The 14,408-nt window shown below is 42.9% G+C and overlaps 1 protein-coding gene and 1 long non-coding RNA gene across 2 annotated transcripts in view; one reads left to right on the plus strand and one right to left on the minus strand.

Moving 5' to 3' along the window:
• Positions 1–14,408, minus strand: part of LOC137314905 (peroxidasin homolog) — a 573,760-nt gene that overhangs the window by 40,054 nt on the left and 519,298 nt on the right. Inside the window, exon 19 of the mRNA XM_067979924.1 lies at positions 8,559–8,767. Within this exon, the coding sequence (XP_067836025.1) occupies positions 8,559–8,767 (209 nt within the window). The remainder of the gene's footprint in view (positions 1–8,558; positions 8,768–14,408) is intronic.
• Positions 1–14,408, plus strand: part of LOC137314921 (uncharacterized) — a 94,030-nt gene that overhangs the window by 1,949 nt on the left and 77,673 nt on the right. The window lies entirely within an intron of this gene.

A 14,408-nucleotide genomic window follows, 5' to 3' on the forward strand; every position in this document is an offset into this window, starting at 1 on the left:
ACTGGCAAGGCCACATTTATTGCTCACTTTAGTTGCCTTGAGATGGTGGTGGTGGCCTTCTTGAACTGCTGCAATTTTCTTTGGAGCGGTTTGATACAACTGAGTGGGTTAAAACACCACTTCAAAGGGCAGTTAAGAGTCAGCCACATTGGCGTGGGACTGGAATCACATATAGGCTAGACCAGGTAAGGATGGCAGGTTTCCTTCCCTTAAGAAATTGAGCAGACGCAATTGGGTAAAATAACGATCAATGAAATCTACCCCATGAATAACAACACCGCATGAACAATACAACATTGAAAGAGTAATTTTCACCATCACTGCTTGAGCCTTAAACTGGCAGAGTGGAAATCATTGAAAATGAAAAGTGGGTGGGTTCGATAATAGGTATGATCCATTCCGCCAGTTTGTGGTCCAAACAGTAAAGATGAAAATTACCTCCTGAGTCTTTTGGTAGCTTGTCACAGAATAACAGAAAAAGACCTCAGATCTCAAAATACTTGAATTTCAACATGTTTTGTTGTATACTCTGGTGCTTTCCTGCATTATTCTTAACTGAACTAAGCATCATAATACTGTTCACCCCTCCATCCTGTTAAATTTATTCTAGTTGGAAATTTTACAGAGAAGTAAACCTGCAACCAACTCGCCTCTCTTCTTGTAATTACGAACACTCTGGTAGATACGATTGTAGCGCTGGATGAGTAGTGATATGCGATTATGGAAATCACGAACATTAGATAAAAGACCTGAAAGAAGAGCTTACAACAAATAAATAAGGCAACAGAAGGTTGGACTTCTGGAGAAACAGACAGAAAACATGGAATTCTTGTCACAACAGTGTAAAAGACAAAACAATGGAGGTACATACAGTAAACATGAACTTGACATTTAAAGCATGCACACAAACAGATGCAGGACATCAATGGTCACAAAAATGCAGGATAGTACATGAAAGTATTTTTGTAAGGTATATGGATGCCTTTACGAAAAAGCATCTTTATGAAAAAAAAACTCTTGACAAAACTTTATTTGGGGAAGAAAACCAACTGGAAGAATTGTTCATCATTTTTGTTGCAATGCTGACTTGGAGACGATTTTTTTAACTATTTAACCCAAAGTTAAATTTGTTTAGTGCCATTGAATAAATCTCAAAGTTTTCCTAATTTAAAACCTTTAGAAATAGGTTTTGTTCGTCATTTCTAATTTCTCTAGCATATGTGCGCTGAGGAAGTCACATATTTGATGTTACAGAAGCCTACATTCTTAAGTTTACTTTAGAAGTTTATAATTAATACAAATTAATAATAGAAATTATCTCAAATAGGATTGATTTCCTTTTGTTCCTGTGATATTGGTTTCTTGCTCTCTCGGCAGTGTACTTTTCCACGCTTTTGTTACTGCCAGGCTTGACTATTCCAATGTTCTCCTGGCAGGCCTCTGTAAGCTTAAGCTCATCCAAAAATCGTCTGTCTGTATCCTAACGCAGACGAAGTCCCGTTCACCATCACCCCCGTGCTCTCTGACCTACATTGGCTCCTGGTCCAGATTTTAAAATTCTCATCCTCGTGTTCAAATCTCTCCATAGCCTCGCTCCGCCCTATCTCTGTAACTTCTCCAGCCATACAATCCTTCGCGAATTCTGGGTTCCTGCAATTCTGGCCTCTTCTACATCCACCACTTCCTTTGCTCCACCATTGGCATCCATGCCTTCAGCCGTTTACACCCTAAGCTCTTGAATTCCCTCCCTAAATCCCTCCGCCTTTCTCTCCTTCTTGATGTCACTCTTTAAAACTTACCTCTTTGACCAAGCTTTTGATCACCTGTCCTAATGTCTGTTTCTTTAGCTTGGTGTCAAATTTTGTCTGATTACACTCCTGTGAAGTGCCTTGGGACATTTTACTACATTAAAGGTGTTATATAAATGCAAGTTGTTAATGTAGTACTGTCCGCATAGTCCTTCTTTGTCCATGTAGATTTTGTTTTCAATTTTTTACCTGGGGTAGGAAAACAACTAACTTTGACCAATAAAAGGAGCGGGGAGAGCGGACCCAAGCGGCCAATAAAAGGAGCGGGGAGAGCAGACCCGAGCGGCCAATAAAAGGAGCGGGGAGAGCAGACCCGAGCGGCCAATAAAAGGAGCAGGGAGAGCGGACCCGAGCGGCCAATAAAAGGAGCAGGGAGAGCGGACCCGAGCGGCCAATAAAAGGAGCAGGGAGAGCGGACCCGAGCGGCCAATAAAAGGAGCAGGGAGAGCGGACCCGAGCGGCCAATAAAAGGAGCAGGGAGAGCGGACCCGAGCGGCCAATAAAAGGAGCAGGGAGAGCGGACCCGAGCGGCCAATAAAAGGAGCAGGGAGAGCGGACCCGAGCGGCCAATAAAAGGAGCAGGGAGAGCGGACCCGAGCGGCCAATAAAAGGAGCAGGGAGAGCGGACCCGAGCGGCCAATAAAAGGAGCAGGGAGAGCGGACCCGAGCGGCCAATAAAAGGAGCAGGGAGAGCGGACCCGAGCGGCCAATAAAAGGAGCAGGGAGAGCGGACCCGAGCGGCCAATAAAAGGAGCAGGGAGAGCGGACCCGAGCGGCCAATAAAAGGAGCAGGGAGAGCGGACCCGAGCGGCCAATAAAAGGAGCAGGGAGAGCGGACCGGAGCGGTGAAATCAAAAATAAAGCAAGAAAAAGGCAAAAAGTGATCCACAGAGGAGTGCTGAGGGTAAGTCAGTGTGAGTATTTAGTTTATTGGTAAGTGTTTTTAGTGCTTAGTGTCTTTAGTGTTAGTCTGTTAGTATTAGTTAAAAGCCTTAAAACTAAACAGTTAAAAAGAGCAGGAAATTATTTTAAACTGGATAAATTAATTAGTTCAAAAAAACCCAAAATAATCTAACCAAGTCAATTAATTCATAAAAACTTTGATTAGTTAAATAAATAAATAAAACAAGGTTAGATGGGGTGGCAGTGCAGGTAATGTGCCGTAACTGCAACATGTGGGAGCTTGTGGACAGCAGCATGATCCCAGGCATCCACATCTGCAGTAAGTGTCTGCAACGTGAGGAACTTCAGCTCTGAGTTGATGAGCTGGAGTTCGAGGTACATAGATTGTTATGTGTCGGGGGGGGGCGGTGAGAGTTACCTGGACACTTTGACTCAGGAGGCAGTCACACCCCTTAGGATAGGAAGTGGTTTAGATTTAGTCAGTATCAGGGACAGGAGGATGTGACTGGGAGTCAGGCAGGTAAGGGGGCTCCAGATGCAGTGGTGGAGGGGCCTCAGCCTTTAACCATGTCCAACAGGTTTGAGGTACTTGCTACCTGTGAGGATGAGAACAAAGACTGCAGGGAGGATGGGCAAATTGATCACGGCATCGTGGTACAATGGGCCATTCAAGTGGGGGGAGTGAAAAGGAATGTGGTAATGTTAGGGGATAGTATAGTCAGGGGGATAGACACTGTTCTCTGCAGCTACGACCGGGATTCGCGAAGGCTGTGTTGCCTGCCCGGTGCCTGAATTAAGGACATCTCCTTGCAGCTAGAGAAGAACTTGAAGCAGGAGATGGGGGAGGGGGGGAATGCAGTTGCTGTGGTCCACATAGGAACTAATGACATAGAAAGAACTAGGAATGAGGTTCTGCTGAGAGAGTTTGAGGAGCTAGGGTCCAAATTAAAAAGCAGAACCTCAAAAGTAATAATCTCTGGATTACTATCTGAGCCATGTGCAAATTGGCATAGGGGCAATCAGATTAAAGGGTTAAATATGTGGTGGAAAGAGTGGTGTGGGAAGCAAGGGTTTCAATTCATGGGGCACTGGAACCAATACTGGGGAAAGAGGGAGCTGTTCCGTTGGCATAGGCTCCACTTAAACCGGGCTCGGGACCAGTGACCTGGCGAATCGAATAACCAGGGCAGTAGATAGGGCTTTAAACTAATAAGGGGTGGGGGGAGGGTTCAGGTAAGGGTAAATTTAAAAGTCTAAAAGAGAAGTCAAGGCTGTAGAGCAGAATAGCGATTTGGGTAAAAACAAGCAGAGTGTGTCCGAAAGGGACAGAGAGTTTAACAAATGTAATAGGGTGTTAGTGACTCTGGTCACATCAGGGAGAAATAGTAAAAAGTTAAAATTAAAGGCGCTATATCTGAATGCATGAAGTATTCGTAACAAGATAGATGAATTAATGGCACAAATAGAGATAAATGGGTTTGATCTAGTAGCCATTTCTGAGATGTGGTTGCAGAGTGACAATGGTTGGGAGCTAAATATTCCTGGGTACTTGACTTTTAGAAAAGATAGTCAAAATGGAAAAGGAGGGTGGAGTGGGAGGGGGTAGCCCTGATAATAAAGAATAAGATAAAGGCAGTAGTGAGGGAGGATCTTAGCTCAGAAAATCAGGATGTAGAATCAGTATGGGTGAAGATAAGAAATAACAAGGGGCAGAAAACACTAGTGGGAGTAGTTTACAGGCTCTCTAACAACAGTTACAGTGTTAGACAGGGTATAAATCAAGAAATTAGAGGGGCATGTAACAAGGGTAATGCAATAATCGTGGGGGACTTTAATCTTCATCAATACTGAGCAAACCAAATTGGCAAAAGTAGTTTGGAGGACAAGTTCATGGAATGCATTCAAGACAGTTTTCTAGAACAATATGTCGAGGAAACAACTAGGGAACAGATTATTTTAGATCTGGTATTGTGTAATGAGACAGGTTAATTAGTAATCTTATAGTTAAGGATCCTCTGGGGTAGAGTGATCATAATATGATAAAATTCCATGTTGAGTTTGAGAGTGATGTAGTCAACTCCGTAACTATGATCTTAAATTTAAACAAAGCCAGTTACGTAGGTATGAGGAGAGAGTTGGCTAAGGTAGATTGGGAAATTAGATTAATAGATATGATGGTAGATAAGCAATGGCGAACATTTAAATAAATAATTCACAATTCTCAACGAATATACATTCCCTTGAGGAATAAAAACTCCATGGGAAAAGTGATCCAACCATAGCTAACCAGAGAAGTTAAGGATAGTATTAGATTAAAAGAGGCCTACAATGTTGCGAAAGAGAGTAGTAAGCCGGACGATTGAAAGGGTTTTAGAAATCAGCAAAGGATGACGAAGAAATTGATAGAGGGAGAAATTTGAATATGAGAGTAAATTAGCAAGAAGTATAAAAACAGCTTGCAAGAGCTGCTACAGGTATGTAAAAAGGAAGGGATTAGCAAAAGTAAATGTGGGTCCCTTAGAGGCAGAGACAAGAGAAATTATAATGGTCAATAAGGAAATGGCAGAGAAGTTAAACAAATATTTTGTATCTGTCTTTCCAGCAGAAGATACAAAAACATACCAGAAATACTGGAGGACCAAGGGGCTAAAGAGAGTGAGGAACTTAAAGTAGTTAAGATTAGTAAAGAAGAAGTACTGGAAAAATTAATGGGACTAAAAGCCAACAAATCCCCTGGGCCTGATGGCCTATATCCTAGGGTTTTGAAACATAGAAACATAGAAAATAGGAGCGAGAGTAGGCCATTCGGCCCTTCGGGCCTGCTCCGCCATTCAAAATGATTATGGCTGATCGTCTAACTCAGTACCCTGTTCCCGTTTTTTCCCCATATCCCTTGATCCCTTTAGCATTAAGAAATATATCTATCTCCTTCTTGAATACATCTAATGAATTGGCCTCCACTGCCTTCTGTGGTAGAGAATTCCACAGGTTTACCACCCTCTGAGTGAAGAAATTTCTCCTCATCTCGGTTCTAAATGGCATACCCCGTATCCTGATACTGTGACCCCTGGTTCTGGACTCCCCAGCCATCGGGAACATCCTCCCTGCATCTAGTCTGTCTAGTCCTGTTAGAATTTTATATGTTTCGATGAGATCACCTCTCATTCTTCTAAACTCCAGTGAATATAGGCCTAGTCGACCTAATCTCTCCTCATACGTCAGTCCTGCCATCCCAGGAATCAGTCGAGTAAACTTTCATTGCACTCCCTCCATGGCAAGGACATCCTTCCAAGATAAGGAGACCAAAACTACACACAATACTTCCAGATGTGGTCTCACCAAGGCCCTGTATAACTGCAGAAAGACATCCCTGCTCCTGTACTCAAATCCCCTTGCAATGAAGGCCAACATACCATTCCTAACTGCTTGCTGCACCTGAATGCTTGCTTTCAGCGACTGGTGTACAAGGACACCCAGGTCTCGTTGCACCTCCCCTTTTCCCAATCTATCACCATTCAGATAATATTCTGCCTTTCTGTTTTTACAACCAAAGTGGATAACCTCACATTTATCCACGTTATACTGCATCTGCCATGTTCTTGCCCACTGACCCAAACTGTCTAAATCACATTGGAGCATTTGTCTTCACTAATCTTTTTCTCTGGACATAGTTATAGAAGCTTTTACAGTCAGTTTTTATATTCCCTGCTAGTTTACTCTCATACTCTATTTTTCCCCTCTTAATCAATCACTTTGTCCTCCTTTGCTGAATTCTGAACTGCTCCCAATCCTCAGGCTTGCCGCTTTTTCTGGCAATTTTATGTGTCTCCTCTTTGGATCTAATACTATCCCTAATTTCTTTTGTAAGCCATGGTTGAGCCACCTTTCCTGTTTTATTTTTGTGCAAGACAGGAATGAATAATTGTTGTAATTCCTGCACACGTTCTTTAAATATTAGCCATTGCCTATCCACCGTCATCCCTTTTAGTAAAGTTCCACAATCTATCATAGCCAACTCGCACCTCATACTTTTGTAATTTCCTTTATTTAGATTCAGGACCCTTGTTTCGGATTCAACTACTTCAATCTCCATCTTAATGAGGAATTCTATCATGTTATGGTTGCTCTTCCCTAAGGGACCCCGCACAACAAGATTGTTAATTAATCCTTTCTCATTGCACGATATCCAGTCTAGGATCACCTGTTCTCTAGTTGGTTCCTCAACATATTGGTCTAGAAAACCATCACGGAGGGTGCAAAGAAGCTGGAAAGGTATGTTGACAGGTTAAGTGAGTGGGTGAGAAGGTGGCAGATGGAGTATAATGAGGGGAAATGTGAAATTATCCAGGTTGGTAGGAAGAAGAGAAAAGCAGAGTATTTTTTTTAAATGATGAGAGACTAAGAAAGGTTGGTAGTTAGATTTGGGTGTCCTTGTGCATGAATCACAGAAAGTTAACATGCAATTTCAGCAAGCAATTAGGAAGGCAAATGGAATGTTAGCCTTTATCGCAAGGGGGTTGGAGTATAAGAGTAAGGAGGTCTTGCTGTAATTGTATAGTGCTCTAATGAGACCACACCTAGAGTACAGTGTACAGTTTTGGTCTCCTTACCTAAGGAAGGATATACTTGCCTTAGAGGGTGTGCAACAAAGGTTCACTGGATTGATTCCTGGGATGACAGGGTTGTCCTCTGAGGAGAGATTGAGTAGAATGGGCCTGTATTCTCTGGAGTTTAGAAGAATGAGAGGTGATCTCACTAAAATGTATAAAATTGTTAGAAGGCTTGGCAGGGTAGCTGCTGAGAGACTGTTTCCCGGGCTCGTAGTTTCAAGATATGGGGTCGGCCATTTAGGACCAAGATGAGGAAAAATTTCTTCACTCAGAGGGTTGTGAATCTTTGGAATTCTCTACCCCAGAGGGTTGTGGAAGCTCAGTCGTTGAATATATTTAAGAGTGAGATCGATAGATTTTTGGACACTAAGGGAATCAAGGGATAGGGTGGGAAGATGGAGTTGAGGTAGAAGATCAGCCATGAGCTCATTAAATGGCGGAGCAGGCTTGAGGGGCCGTATGGACCACTCCTGCTCCTATTTCTTATGTTTTTATGATGACAGGTCTCTGTTGACATGTTGAAAGGAATTAAGCAAAGAACTGGCATTGTTTCACTATGAAAGAAAGTAAGAAAGACTTGCATTTATATAGCGGCTTTTACGAGCTCAGGACATCCCAAAGCGCTTTACAGCTAAGGAAGTACTTTAGATGTGTAGTCGCTTTTGTAACGTAGGAATACCGCAATGTCATAGAGGTAATTAACATCCTGTCTTTCTAAGGCGTATCCCGGATTGTGATGCAATATAAAGGATTCCATTAAACTATGGGACTCTGCTACCATTAATGCATGAGAATAAGACAGATACATTTCCGTACATTAGACATTTGAGATGACAAATTTTAATACTAGTCATTCAAAATTGAATATTGGTAGCATCCACTGTGTTGTGTATGTTTCAGGATATAGTTTATAGTAAGTTCACAAATCCCTTAGCAAAGCCAATCAGGTTTATGTTTAAAACAATAAACATTTGGAATGTAAAAAAGTCTAGTTCAATCTACTTTATTTGAAAAACTTCTATCAACATAATAGCCCTAACTTCTGAGTGAGGGGATCAAAACAGGATATAGACATGCAGTGGATTTCATTAAAAAAAAGTTAGGCAGTATTCCAAGTGAAAGTAAAATGTTCTTTTTTTTCTTGTGCTACACAACAAAAATGGTCCAACATTAATTGAAATGAATCAAAGATTAGTAGCAGTACAAGTCATTTTAATTTATACTGGATTGAACTGACCTTCACAACAATCTTGCCACATTCGCAAATCAATCTTGGGGATTTCATCACAGCTTACATATCCTTGAGGGTACTCTGCTTTTACAAAGACATCTGGCTGGACCTGCTGAATGTCGTCACCATTGTCACATAGCACACTTGCCAGAGAACTTTGCTTCAGCTGTGTTACTTGAGCTGGGGTAAAAATCCCTGCATTCTCATACCAGAACCTAGGGTAACACAAAAAAGGTGCATGTGGCTTTCAGTGTTATTTTATTTTCACATTGAGTATAATGTTTATTCAAATTAAATCAAATATCTGCAGTATAAATATTTTAAAAGCTGCATCAGAGTCTTGCTTTACTCGAAATCATTTTGTTCCATTCCGGTGACTGGACATTCTATGTCACAAAGGGGCTTTTGGGCCTACTTTTTCTGTCTAAATTTGACTCATGAAAATTTTTTTCAGCCGAATAAAACACTGAGAAAACAGTGTCAAAAAAGTAAAGAAATACGATCTCCATGCATAAGTCTTTCTGCAAAGATTTTCCAATTTGTTCACTTACATAAATAACATAATATAAATTTTGATCTGTTAGAATAGACGTACACGTGGGATATGTACAGCAACGATATTTTATTCCCAGTTACTTCTCTTACAGTTTCCACCTAACTCCTCATTCTGGTGTGCTCATCCCATAACCAGTCTCCTTCATTCTGCACTGACTCATCCTTTCCTTATGCTCATTCAAGATGCCCCCGCTGCTGTTTTCTTGCATTATACATAACTGCCCTATGAGCCCTGATTTTATGAGGCTCTGTTGTCAGTGTGGACGCATAAGAAGCTTATAAAATCAGAAGGGTGACTTCATGGAGGCCTGATTTTAAGACTATCGTTTCTTGGGAGAGAAGTTGCCGTGCGACTGGCAAGTGCAAATCTAATTTCTGTGGAATAATTATTCAAATGAGGTTCCAGGCCAAATTTCACCAAGTTTACGTGAGCTGCACCCTGACATTCACCTTGCCTGTATTAAATGAGCACATAACTGATCCAAAGACCTGGCCTCCTTTAAAGCTAGGTTGTTTTTTTTAGATAATTAAGCAAAAAATCACTTATTTTGTAACTTTCCATTTGAGTCCTGGTGAATTTTGTACTTAGCATTTACTTTTTGCCTCTGCAAATTTCCCACCTCTCCAAATGGTATTGCTGGTCAGGTTCCCTGTTGCCGGTTTTCCTACATAAGGAGCCTACTATAAGGAGGAGGAAGAGGAGGAGCTAGCCTCATAGAATATCGAGACATCAGTGCTCCTTACTCCCAATACTGGCCTCACTAATATTCACAGTTGTGCTGTGGAGGAGAAAAGCCTTGGTTTTGTTGGAGTCTCAAAATCAGTGCTATGAGTTTATATCATAACTAACCCTATGGGGGGAGTTTTAACCCCCCCCCAAGAAAGGGTGGGCGGGAAGTTAAAATAATAGATTTTTCCAGTGCGACAGCAACTCGGCTCCAACGTGCCCACCTCCGGGTTTAACGGAAGTGCGTTTGGATGCATGCGAGTAACCTACTCACGGAGGCGGGTTCCTAATTAATGCAGGCAGGCGAGTACTTATGGGAGCAATTTACCTCATTATGAGCCATTAAGTAGGTGTTTTTAAATTGAATTTAAGAGATCTTCGAATTTAACACCTCCAGCACAGGTTTCCCGGGGTTCGTAAATCTCACCAATGAAACGGAGGCGAGAGGGGCCATATCCATGAGGTAAGTGCCTTCGATGAACTGCTTGTGGGCCAGGAAGAGCAGGAGTGCTTCCCGCGGCTCACCAAGCTTACACCCCGCGATCGGCTGACCCCTCCTCACGATGTCTGACTTCCCCAACCACCCCCCTCCATGATGTCTGACTTCCCCAACCCCCCACGATCGCCCGCCCCCCACACAAACTATTGTGCTATTAAGATTGCGGCCTGTGGAATAAAGGGGGCAGTAGCAACACGGATACAGAATTGGCTAAATGAAAGGAAACAGAGAGTAGTGGTGAACGGTTGTTTTTCACACTTGAGGGAGGTGTACGGTGGTGTTTCCCAGGGGTCAGTGCTGGGACCATTGCTTTTCTTGATATATATTAATGACTTGGACATGGGTGTACAGGGCACAATTTCAAAATTTGCAGATGACACAAAGCTTGGAAGGGTAGTAGACAGTGAGGAGGATAGTGATAGACTTCAAGAGGATATAGACATGCTGGTGGCATGGGCGGACATGTGGCAGATGAAGTTTAACGCAGAAAAATTCGAGGTGATGCAGTTCGGTAGGAAAAATGAGGAGAGGCAATATAAACTAGAGGGCACAATTCTAAAAGGGGTAGAGGAACAGAGGGATCTGGGGGTATATGTGCACAAATCTTTGAAGGTGGCAGGGCAAGTTGAGAACGTGGTTAAAAAAGCATAAGGGGTCCTGGGCTTTATAAATAGAGGCATAGAGTACAAAAGCAAGGAAGTCATGATGAACCTTTATAAAACACTGGTTCGACCACAAGTGGAGTATTGTGTCCAGTTCTGGACACTGCACTTTAGGAAGGATGTGAAGGCCTTAGAAAGGGTGCAAAAGAGATTTACTAGAATGATTCAGGGATGAGGGACTTTAGTTAAGTGGATAGACTGGAGAAGCTGGGGTTGTTGTCCTTGGAACAGAGACAGTTGAGAGGAGATTTGATAGAGGTATTCAAAATCATGAAGGATCTAGACAGAGTATATAGAGAGAAACTGTTCCCATTGGTGGAAGGGTCAAGAACCAGAGGGCATAGATTTAAGGTGATTGGCAAAAGAACCAAAGGTGACATGAGGACAAGCTTTTTTATACAGCAAGTGGTTATGATCTGGAATACACTGCCTGAGGGGGTGGTGGAGGCAGATTCAATCATGGCCTTCAAAAGGGAACTGGATAAATACTTGAAACGAAAAAATGTGCAGGGCTACGGCGAGAGGGCAGGGGAGTGGGACTAGCTGGATTGCTCTTGCATAGAGCCGGCACAGACTCAATGGGCCGCATAGCCTCCTTCCTTGCTGTAACCTTTCTATGATTCTTTGAAACCCTGAAGACTCCCGTCTCGCTCCAGCTGCTTTCCCACCAAACAGGCAGCCAACCTGTCAATCTGGCTGGCTGCCGGGCACGAAACCTGTGGAAAAAATTTCAAGACTTCCTAACATCAAATTCGTTAAGACATGCGGGAAACCCTTACTTCTGGGTTTCCTGTCCGAAAATCCTCACCCCGTCCAAGTTAATATCCAGGCCTATATCTCCATTTCTAAAAAATATTCTGATAAATGTTCTTCCTCTGAGAACTAGTTATAAAGCCAACAATTTGGAGATACTGATAATTTCCTAGCTCTTGTAGAGTGATCTGACTCTTAACTTTTTAAATAAAGAACCTGCATTTTTATAGATCCTGAAAAATAGAGGCCGGTAGTTAAAAATTCAGGGGGCACCTCAACCTCTCCAGAGATGCCCAAAGCCTTCCTGGTGCAATTTTCAGGGGGGCGTATAAATGGGTGAGCAACATGCCCTTCCTGTTTCTGACAGGAGACTGCTTAAAAATGTAAATCAGGTCCTACACTAGTTTTAGAACGCTGGTTAAAATTATTAGGTACAAATCAATGGAGCATGCTCGGCCCATTGTACTAGTCATTGAGTGGCCTAACCAGTGATCCTTAAAAGGACCACTGGAGGCAGCTCAAAAAATATCTGCAGAAATTTCAAATTGATCATTTTTATTTTTGTAGACCCCCATCTGAAACCATCATTTTCTCTGCCTTAACCCAATGTAGCGTCAGTCTGCCATCTAGCTTTGATTTTTCTCACTATTCCTGTGTACATTTACCATGATCAGATTACAAATCTCATCTTCTTGAAGTCTATTCCTCACCTCTAGATGCTGATTTGCTGCAGCCAAAATAAATTAAAAATAACGATCACATATGAATTTGTCTCTGTTTGAAAGCTTCTTCATTCCAGTTATGACAAGATATCTAGTGATTAGACTTTACCATGGGTACATGACAAATTGCATAGAAGAGTCTCTTAAGACAGAGGTAAAACCTTTGTATTCTAGGAGGCAATTAGTCAATATATTATGGCTCAGTGGAGGTGTCAGCAGCATATGGTCAATATCAATATGGAAAGATTTTCTAATACGATGCTTGTGAAATCTCTAATACAATCGCAAAAGCTTCTTTTGCTTTTCCTTCATATCTTCCTTCAGTGGTACTCATTTATATCTTTTAGTGCTACAATAACAGAAGAACCGTCCGAGAAGAGGTGAGGACATAAACAAATGCAAATTGGCTTGAAACTGAAGATGAGCACAAGATAGTAAATCTTCTGAATGATTACTCTCTCAAAGTATTCACAAGGGAATACATGAACAACATGTATTCCCAAAAAAAAGTACCAAAGCAAAATTCAGGAATTCAACATAAATGAGATGGAGGTCCTAGACAAACGGAAAGGACTTCAAGCAAATGAATTCCCAGAGTTAGATGGTTGAACAAGGAGATTTGAGAGGCACCGACAATCATTAAGAGGAATCAATTGACACTGGGGATGTACCAATACATTAGAAACAGGCTAATGTGATCTCCATATTGAAAAACGGTGACAAAACAGATACAAGTAACAAGAAACAAAAGTATTGCAAATGCTGGAAATCTGAAATATAAACAGAAAATACTGGAAACACAGTCAGAAAGTCAGGCAACATCTGTAAAGACACAAAAAATGTTGATGTTTCAGGCAGCACCCTTCATCTGATGTTTCCAACATTTTCTGGTTTTTGTTCAGGCAACTACAGACCCATTAGTCCTACTTCCATCCCATGTAAAATAATGGTAAGGATTATCAGGAGTAAACCTGAGGATTATCTGTACAACGACAACCTAGTAAACAGCAGTCAACACAGCTTTAGAAAGGGAACATCCATTCTGACTAACCTCGTTGATTTTTTTGAGTAAGTGTCAACCAATGTTAATGGTAGTAAACCCTATGGTGTTGTATACTTGGGGGATGAATTTCCATGGGGGTTCTCTCACTTGTCTGCCGTACCTTCGGTGGAACAACTGAGCCGGGAAGGGGGCGGGGGGGGGGGGGTCAAATTGAGGTTGGGAAAGCCATTATTACGGGTTTCCCGGACGTCCTTACGATTTTGACATAAGGACGTCTTTTTTTTGTCGGTTTCCCATCTGATTGATCGGCTTGATCAACCGGCTGGTCTCAGTCGGACGGGAGACCAGCCAGGGAGAGGACGTGTTCAGGTAAGTCTGCAGGTGAGTCTTCTATGGGTGGGGGGGGGCACGGGTGGGCACAAGTTGGCACCGGGGTCCTAAGTCATGGGGGGAGGGATCGGGGGTCAGTCATGCGGAGTTGTCGGGATCGGGAGTCATCTCGGGGGTCAGCGATCGTTGAGGGGGAGGATTGGGGATTGGGGGTTGGAGGATCGGAGTCAGGGGTTGGAGGATCGGGGTCGGGTTCGAGGATCAGGGTCGGAGGATCGCAGTGGGGTGGGGTGGGGAGGATTGGGGTCGGGGGTCGGAGATCGGGGGTCCACGATTGGAAGGGGGAGGTCTGCGATCGTTGGGGGGTTGGTGCAGGTAGGCTTGTTGGGTCTGGGGGGAGTACTCCTGCTCCTCCGGGCCCACAAGCTGTGCCTTTCTAGGCACCTACCTGTTAGTCTCGGGCCTCGAGACGTAAAACAGAAGGCCAGGGAATCCCGGCACCCCCAGGGTTGAAATTGGGAAGTCCAGAAAAATGGAGGCCCGACCCACCTCCTGGGAGCAGGTTGGTCGCTCGCCTATCTTCCCGCCCCGGAGTAAACTGGAAA

This window comes from Heptranchias perlo, chromosome 3 (assembly GCF_035084215.1).
Source record: "Heptranchias perlo isolate sHepPer1 chromosome 3, sHepPer1.hap1, whole genome shotgun sequence".
Lineage (NCBI taxonomy): Eukaryota > Metazoa > Chordata > Chondrichthyes > Hexanchiformes > Hexanchidae > Heptranchias > Heptranchias perlo.